This window comes from Phanerochaete carnosa (genome assembly GCF_000300595.1).
Source record: "Phanerochaete carnosa HHB-10118-sp unplaced genomic scaffold PHACAscaffold_8, whole genome shotgun sequence".
Lineage (NCBI taxonomy): Eukaryota > Fungi > Basidiomycota > Agaricomycetes > Polyporales > Phanerochaetaceae > Phanerochaete > Phanerochaete carnosa.
In genome coordinates, this window is record NW_006767635.1 from 1,532,217 (window position 1) to 1,540,777 (window position 8,561).

The window sequence follows — 8,561 nt, forward strand, 5'->3', positions numbered from 1 at the left end:
CCCCCCCCCCCCCCTTTCGCATCGCGCCCGTTTGCTCACTCGACCTTTCAGAACCGGAGAAAGATACTATGGTCGATGTACCACATTCTGCGGGACGATGTAAGAAGGAGATTCGTGTTCGGATATACAATCGAGAATCGGATGATGCGCTGGTGGTACTGCAGTCGCACTGAGGTCTTCGTGTCGACTCCACTCGATTTCATCCAGGTGAGCGAGAAGCCAGCGTTGTGCGCATGTGACTTGAAATTGACTACTCAAATGCAGGACCACAGATCCGTAGTGGAATTCCTGCTCTGCGTCGCGTTCGCGGAAGAGCACCAGCTCGGTTGGGATCCGACAATCAAGAGGCTTCCACCGACACCTATCTACCCATTGCCACGATACGAGATCACCGTCCGGGATACCTTGCGGGATGAGGTAGTTGAGAGGACTTACCGGACGAAGGACCTGATTTGGAACTACGGGGCCGACGCTTTCCGAGGCCGGGGTACGAGAGTGTGGTCTGTCGTAGAGGTGGATGCGGATGGCAACGAAGGCACGGACCTGTACATCCTCAAGGATTCATGGGCGGATGTCGACCGCGAACGGGAAGGTCACATCAACCAGCTGATACACTCTCGCGTTGCCAAACAAGGCGAAGAACTTGCTCCAGAAGTATACGATAGATTCTTCATGCAGGTTCACGCGTTCGGCGACGTGTACATTGGCTCGCGCGTTGATAGGACGGACAGCTTCAAGGTCGATAGATCTGGCGAGGAGCTTCCCAGTCGAGGCACGCTCACGGTCCTGGTACGGACCGACGACGAAGGCAACCCTCAAGATGTCAAACTTCCTCGTCGCGGCGTTCCGATTGTCACCCGTTCGATCAGACCGCAAGAGCCGGTGCTGCGTTACTCTCACAAGGTGCATCATCGCACTGTTTTCAAAGACGCAGGAAACGATCTCTTAGAAGTAGATACACTTGTCGACGTCTATTGCCGGATCGAGGAGGTTCTACTCGGTGAGTCAACGCGCATTTTGGGTTACTTTATTCTGGTCCTAATCTCGTCCAGGGCTGGACGTCTTGCACTCAGCGAACTGGGTCCACCGCGACATCAGTTACGGCAACATATTGGTCGTCAGGGGAGAAGCCAAGATCACTGATCTCGAATATGCGAAGGAAACGTCCGACCTCGGTGCGCATCATGGTGTCCGGACGGTGGGTTTTTATTCGGTAACTATCTGTGACCATCTGAGGAATCACCCAAATCTTCCTAGGGAACGCCATACTTCATGTCAGAAGAGGTCCGCGCATCTCGTTACAACTACATCCCTGACGAGCCGCAAGAACCTCCATTTACGAAGACAAGTGTTGCGGACAGGCTCCAGCGTACCCAGCGGGATCGTGCAGCGACCCTCTCTCACGTGCAGACAGCTCAGCAGGAGACTGGACCTGGCACCGTCCCCAAGTCAGCTCCCAACGAAGCCGCCGATCCTACTCTACCGCCTCCAGACACGGCACGTCCGAACTGCGTCATATTTCGCCATAATCCTTTACACGACTACGAATCGGTCTTATGGCTCTCACTCTTCGTCCTTCTTGTCTCCGAGTACGAGAACAGCGAGCTCAACGAGAAAGGAGAACGCAAGTACGACGCTCAAACTTTCCAGGGCTTCATCGACGCACAGCGTGCCTTGGCCTGGAGGCTCTTCTGCGAACGCGATCGAGTGTTGGTAACGACGACCACGAAGTACCTGGCGGGGCAGACTGACGGCCTTCATCCCACTGTTGCCAAGATCATCTGCGAGCTGGGTGTTATGTGCTCTCGCCTGGTGCGAGCCTTCAAGGACGCGGAGAAGGACCTCAAGCCGGGTGTGGCCGAACCAATCACGATGGACTGGTCAGCTGTGAACGAACGGCTCAGCCAGAGCATCACTGCCATCATTTCTATCCTTGAGCAGACGCCACTTCATCTTCTCAAGGACATCGCGAAGAGGACGCGTAGACTGGTCAAGCCGAAGGGCGTCGGGAATGAGGAGATGGGAAGAGGAATCGGAGACACCGCTAACGTCGACGGCGATTCAGGCACAGACGAAGACCAGGACGGCCGACGATCCAAGGTCCGGAGGGTCGGAGGAAGCAAGGATGTGTCATCTTCCTCGAGGGCTCAGCTTCCAATCCCTTCACTTACGACGCTCATTGCGGCTGACCACGGCTCCGATTCTGAGCGGTGACGATGTGTTTGACTGATGATTATCATTTGTGTACCGTGCCCTCTTCAGCATTTACGCAGATACACTTTCTCGCTCTTCACGATTTCAATTTAATATGATACTTCCGTACAGTCAAGGGCGGGTGTGGTCGCGCAGTCAAGGTTGAACGTTGATATTCGAGGCGTTCTTTCCGCTATAGTCGCAGGTAGCGTGTGCGGCGCCGTGGGCCTCGCCGCGCTCCTGCCTTGGCGCGTTCCTGGTGTGGAAGAAACGCTCAGCACGCACGAGTAAGCCCGTTGATTAGTGTTGCGTCAGAAAGTCCCGGGAGATGTAAGTAACATGTAAGAAAGTCCAGGGCCTACTGTAAGTAAATAAGCCCTGTAATTTACATTATTTACCGGAGGCTACGGTCCGTTTACCCCGCTGTAAATTACAGTAAATTACGGTCAATAACAGTAAGAAAAGGTCAGAAAGATGAGACGCTCCTGACAGATGAGAGGCCTCGCCATTTCCAAGAGCACTGCCAACAGCGCATGGTTTTGGTGCTCTTTTCGGGATAGGTGCGCTGGCGAAATACTTCCTAGAAGCTTCTTCGTCAGCGTCCGGTGCATGGCGCTGCTGATCTAATGCTGCAATCTTTGCCTCGAGAACAGGCAGCATCTGGTCGATGTTGATGTCATCCAGCCGTCTGTCTGCTGAGAAATCTTGAGAGACGGTCTACTGATGATGTGCTACTGCCACCAGCAAGACTGTGACTGCCATACTACTGCCACAAGGTTATCCGAGGCAACTCAAGCTGTAGTAATGAAGTTGGTGTTCAAGGTACCGAAAACCAAGGAGAGCTCATCTCAGGTCACGCATCACAGAATCTGGGTGTCATGTGCCTCATGTGCAAGCATCCAGTAGTGGAGTACCACGAAGGAATGCTTGTGACCACCGAAAATAATTGAACAGAAGCCTTGGTCCCACTTAGTATGGCCCGGCTACACCATGAAGAGTTGTTACTGGGGAGTTGCGAGTAATAAAAGTTACGAGCAGGCAGTCAGTATTTAATAGCGATGGATCCGTCAGGGAGAAGTAGGAGCGTGCAACTTTGTTTGGTTCCTAACCCACTGAAGACGAAGCGAGTAGTGATAGCTGAAGCCGCTGTACACGGTGGCATATGTGGCAGGCATTCTATCTGACACTATTCATGAGAGGTCGGACATGGTGTGGGCAGAGTGCAAGCAGCGGAATTTTCATCCACTGTGGGTGTAGGATGCATGCTGATATGCCTTTTTCTGCCTGAGTGCGTTTTCTCCGCTGCACAGCGGACTCTGGGCTCTTGGGGAGTTTTTGACACTTTCTTACACCTCCTTTCCGGGCCTCACTGTAAATAATGTAATTTACAGTAATTTACCTACTTATTTACTTACATGTAATTTACAGATCCATGCGCGTTGGAGCTCGTTGGAGCCTCGACGCAAGGAGATCGTCTCCGGACTTAACGGGATAATCGGGGTTCCTTCTCGTGAACATCGTCGGTTTTAGCGTCCTCCAACGACCGCGACCCGTCATTGTGCCGGTCGACGATCGGTGCCGGGTCATGGCAGTGTCGCCTAGTGTCGCGTGCCTCTGCGACAGGTCAGCCCCACCTTGTGGTACCAATTGTTTTGAGTTGACTCATCCTAAAAGAAGTACCCGCACTCTGACAGAAACATCAGAGGTCACCTCCACGGTTTCAAGACGATGAGGCGCTTGCAGCGCCAGGGAGGACGCCGCCGGTTATGGACTTGGTGGGACGGTCCCGAAGTTAGCGCGTGACTCATGTCGATCTGGCACAGAGAGGAAACGGCAGCTCACCGACACATAGTTCATGTTTGCGCCTGTGATAGGAAGCGCGTTCGGGGTCAGGAATATGACACAGACGCACCCAGAGCACGACATACCTGAATTAGCCATGGTTCATGTGGAACAGCCCGGGCTTGAACTGCACCTCGGGGTGCCTACTGCACATCCGCCGCCTGCCCAGCATACATGAGCTCCATATACCTCAACCACAAAAAAGGGAAGCACAGACGCACAGAAAGACGGGCACGATGCACAACAAGTCAACCACCATGAACGCGGTGAGGCTCCCAAGGTCGAGCAGGCCTGGCTGCTGCAAGCGTCGTGAACCAGATGGCACGGGGCGACTTGCGCGTCCGCGTGCTCATGCACCCAAAGAGGCTGCTATCTGGCTGTCTGGCAAGCCATGGTCTCAGCTGAAGGCGTAGATCGTGAGCAAGCTTGTCTGCAGGCTCATCTGGCACCAGAAGAACCCTGCGAGGTAAACGAAAGGCCCATAGGGGGAGCACACCGGGCTTGCCGATGCGCAGCACGAGGATCTGCAAGTAGTATGAGAAGAGTGCTGAGATGGTGTAAGAGCCAGTCCACTTGCAAAATTACGGAGTCAGACGGGTCTGGCAAGTTCTCACTGTCGAAGGAGTCATGTCAGTGTAGACAGTGTAAGAACACTTTGGAAAGAACCCTAAAACGATCCAGAGCAGAGCACGAGAACAGTACAAGAAGCCAGCTGATGTTGCCGGTTCCTATCATAGTGATGAATATGACGGGGGCACTTCAAGCACCTGGTGTTAACACTATAGATTCGGACAAACCAGATAACAGCCACCTACCAAGGTAGGCGACACATCTTATTTCTTTTCTGTCCTCACAAACGAGAGGAGAGAGGACCAAAAATTGCTGAGACTGATATCACACACTGAGATATGTGCAGTAGTATCGTATCCCTTGGTGACAGTGAGCGATGACAGGGAATCCACAATCTGGCATCACTTACGGTCATCGTCCACTGTATGCTCAGCAAGCCAAATAAGAAGGCGATGTCACTGTCCCAGCTTGCAATGCTGTTGATTGCCCTCAGAGCCGAATACAAATGACACGCTGCACATCTCGTGGCGAGACGTCACTGCAAACAGGAGAATGATGATGACTAAATGTGGAATTTAAGGAATTGCAGACTGGGATCAGTAGAAAAGACGCACTTAGTGTTGCTCCAAGGTCAATATATATGTAGAGGTGAGACGAGCGAGGCGCCGAATAGTTGGGTTGTTCTGAGAATCGAGGAAGTCAGCGGTATTCGTGTATAACGGTACCGTGCATGAGACGCACCAGCAGGCCTTGAACGATGAGAAGCCCGGCAAAAAGATCAACAGATTTGCCAGCTGTAATCTTGTAGTCGCCATCCTGACAGCACTTCAGCCCTTTCAGACTGCTGGATCATGCGAGAACGCAAGAATGAAGCCTACCCGTGCGATAACGACAGCGGGTCATATTATGTCGGAACTCACCTAAGGATAACCCAACCAGCTCGCTATGGCTCCCGATCGATCGAAAGGACATACATCGCGCGTTGCTATTGACGATTACCAAGTGAAAGGTATTGGCGGACAAAATGGGTTCTTGCACCTGTGAGCAGGCGCGAGCGAGCTAGCAGCCTCAGCCTCAGACGTATCACTCTATAGATTGAACTATTGTCAGGTGAGGGGCGACGACGAAATCCGTCTTTCTGTGGCGTACGTTTCATGGACTTTTGGCGCAGCTGATGCTGTTCCGAAGGAGATGCGTCTCGCCGCCCTAGCGTGTCCTCTACGGAGATGCCAGGTCTTCAAAATCACTGAGAATACTGACCAGCTTGTGATGTCGCGGATCCGTGCAGCGAACGCAGCTGAAAAAATGGGCTTCTTTGGAGACGCGGTGACGAAGGTAAAAATATAACTTCAGGGTCATAGCCTTCAGGGTCTGCAAGTGGATCTCCTTCACAGTCTAGAAGGATATCCATCCCAAGGATGCAGGTGGCCAAGTTGTAGCATTCGATGAGGTCTCGCCTCGTCTTGGCACCATGGTCGGGGCCGCCAGAGTACAGCGACTGAATATGACTGTGAGAAAGCATGCAAGCCAGAGTCGGGTTAGGGTTTATCCTGGTCGCTGCGCGCGCCCCCTCGCCACAGTCAGGTTGGCCACAACCTACTACCCCCCATAAGCGTTTCATTCTTGTTTTCATTGTCCCCATTCCAAAACAATGAAACGATCCTTTTGGGAAACAGTCTCAGAAATACCCTATAAAGCTGGACGCGCCTGCGACGGTGACAGTCCTCACCCAGACCCAGTATGGCTCAGTCTCTCAACCCCACCCTCACTACTCACGCGTCTAAACCCACTCCTTTGGCTCAAAAGCGAGCACAGAGCGTTCCTAGCACTGCTCACGTCGAAGAATACCGCGACGCCGTCTGTCTAGATCTCAATGAGTTCGTCACCGTGGTGGCGGCGGACGACTTCCGCAGACAACTCCTTCCCGAACTTCGACCAGAGATCGACATCGACGCGGTCCTGCGGCGGTTGAATGATGACGGGACGATTCAGTCAGGCCGGTGGGCCCTCTTTCCATCCGATCCCAACGACATGATGACGCCACCACCTAAACCCACACCCGTGCACGAAGACAATGTATTCAAGAAGTTCGCGGAGCTGGCCAAAGCTGTCGAGAATGCATGTCTCCACGTCTCGACAATCACAGATACGAAAAGGCTTTGCGAGTTCAAGTGTAATCCCTCACGGGTACCAATGTGTCTGTCCCGTCATAACACTTCACGTCCCGATAGCTATGCTATCCTGTCCTCTGCGAAGGCGGTGAACGATCCAACTGAGAAGGCACAGTGGGTCGAGGTTGCTGTTCCGGGAGAGTTCAAGAAGAGTGATAGTCCCGACGCTAGATGGGATGTAAGTATTACTCTGTTTCTTTCCCTCTCCTCGCTGCAATCGTGCCCTTTCGCTCACTCGACCTTTCAGAACCGGAGGAAGATACTATGGTCGATGTACCACATCCTGCGGGACGATGTGAGAAGGAGATTCGTGTTCGGATATACAATCGAGAATCGGATGATGCGCTGGTGGTACTGTAGTCGCACTGAGGTCTTCGTGTCGACTCCATTCGATTTCATCCAGGTGAGCATGAAGCCAGTGTTGTGCGCATGTGACTTGAAATTGACTACTCGAATGCAGGACCACAGATCCGTAGTTGAGTTCCTGCTCTGCGTCACGTTCGCGGAAGAGCACCAGCTCGGTTGGGATCCGACAATCAAGAGGCTTCCACCGACGCCTATCCACCCGTTGCCACGATACGAGATCATCGTCCGGGATACCTTGCGGGATGAGGTGGTTGAGAGGACTTACCGGACGAAGGACCTGATTTGGAACTACGGGGCCGACGCTTTCCGAGGCCGGGGTACGAGAGTGTGGTCTGTCGTGGAGGTGGATGGGGATGGTAACGAAGGCACGGACCTGTACATCCTCAAGGATTCATGGGCGGATGTCGACCGCGAACGGGAAGGTCACATCAACCAGCTGATACACTCTCGCGTTGCCAAACAAGGCGAAGAACTTGCTCCAGAAGTATACGATAGATTCTTCATGCAGGTTCACGCGTTCGGCGACGTGTACATTGGCTCGCGCGTTGATAGGACGGACAGCTTCAAGGTCGATAGATCTGGCGAGGAGCTTCCCAGTCGAGGCACGCTCACGGTCCTGGTACGGACCGACGACGAAGGCAACCCTCAAGATGTCAAACTTCCTCGCCGCGGCGTTCCGGTTGTCACCCGTTCGATCAGACCGCGAGAGCCGGTGCTACATTACTCTCACAAGGTGCATCATCGCACTGTTTTCAAAGACGCAGGAAAGGATCTCTTGGAGGTGGATACACTTGTCGACGTCTATTGCCGGATCGAGGAGGTTCTACTCGGTGAGTCAACACGCATTTTGGGTTACTTTATTCTGGTCCTAATCTCGATCAGGGCTGGATATCTTGCACTCAGCGAACTGGGTCCACCGCGACATCAGTTACGGCAACATATTGGTCGTCAAAGGGAAAGCCAAGATCACTGATCTCGAATATGCGAAGGAAACGTCCGACCTCGGTGCGCATCATGGTGTCCGGACGGTGGGTTTTTATTCGGTAACTATCTGTGACCATCTGAGGAATCACCCAAATCTTCCTAGGGAACGCCATACTTCATGTCAGAAGAGGTCCGCGCATCTCGTTACAACTACATACCTGCCAAGCCGCGAAATACCCGATTTACGAAGACAAGTGTTGCGGACAGACTTCAGCGCACCATGCGGGATCATGAGACGATTCCCCCTCACGTGCAGACATCCCAGCAGGAGAGTGGACCACGCACTGTCCCCAAGTCAGCTCCCAACGAAGCCGCCGATCCTACTCTATCGCTTCCAGATACGACACGTCCGAACCGCATCATATTTCGCCACAATCCTTTACACGACTACGAATCGGTCCTATGGCTATTACTCTTCGTTCTTCTCGTCTCCGA

General features: G+C 53.1%; 2 protein-coding genes across 2 annotated transcripts in view; both read left to right on the top strand.

The window, feature by feature from the left end:
- Positions 1–2,320, top strand: part of PHACADRAFT_261246 (uncharacterized protein) — a gene marked incomplete at its 3' end in the record, with an annotated part of 3,553 nt that extends 1,233 nt beyond the window's left edge. The window contains exons 3-6 of the mRNA XM_007398944.1: positions 52–207; positions 265–1,000; positions 1,053–1,198; positions 1,258–2,320. Of these exons, the coding sequence (XP_007399006.1) occupies positions 52–207; positions 265–1,000; positions 1,053–1,198; positions 1,258–1,751 (1,532 nt within the window). The remainder of the gene's footprint in view (positions 1–51; positions 208–264; positions 1,001–1,052; positions 1,199–1,257) is intronic.
- A 3,920-nt stretch (positions 2,321–6,240) lies between these two features.
- The window catches only part of PHACADRAFT_261250 (uncharacterized protein), a 4,177-nt gene continuing 1,856 nt past the window's right edge, over positions 6,241–8,561 (top strand). Inside the window, exons 1-5 of the mRNA XM_007398945.1 lie at positions 6,241–6,343; positions 6,412–6,954; positions 7,024–7,179; positions 7,237–7,972; positions 8,025–8,170. Coding sequence (XP_007399007.1) covers positions 6,257–6,343; positions 6,412–6,954; positions 7,024–7,179; positions 7,237–7,972; positions 8,025–8,170 — 1,668 coding nt within the window. The 5' untranslated portion in view covers positions 6,241–6,256. The remainder of the gene's footprint in view (positions 6,344–6,411; positions 6,955–7,023; positions 7,180–7,236; positions 7,973–8,024; positions 8,171–8,561) is intronic.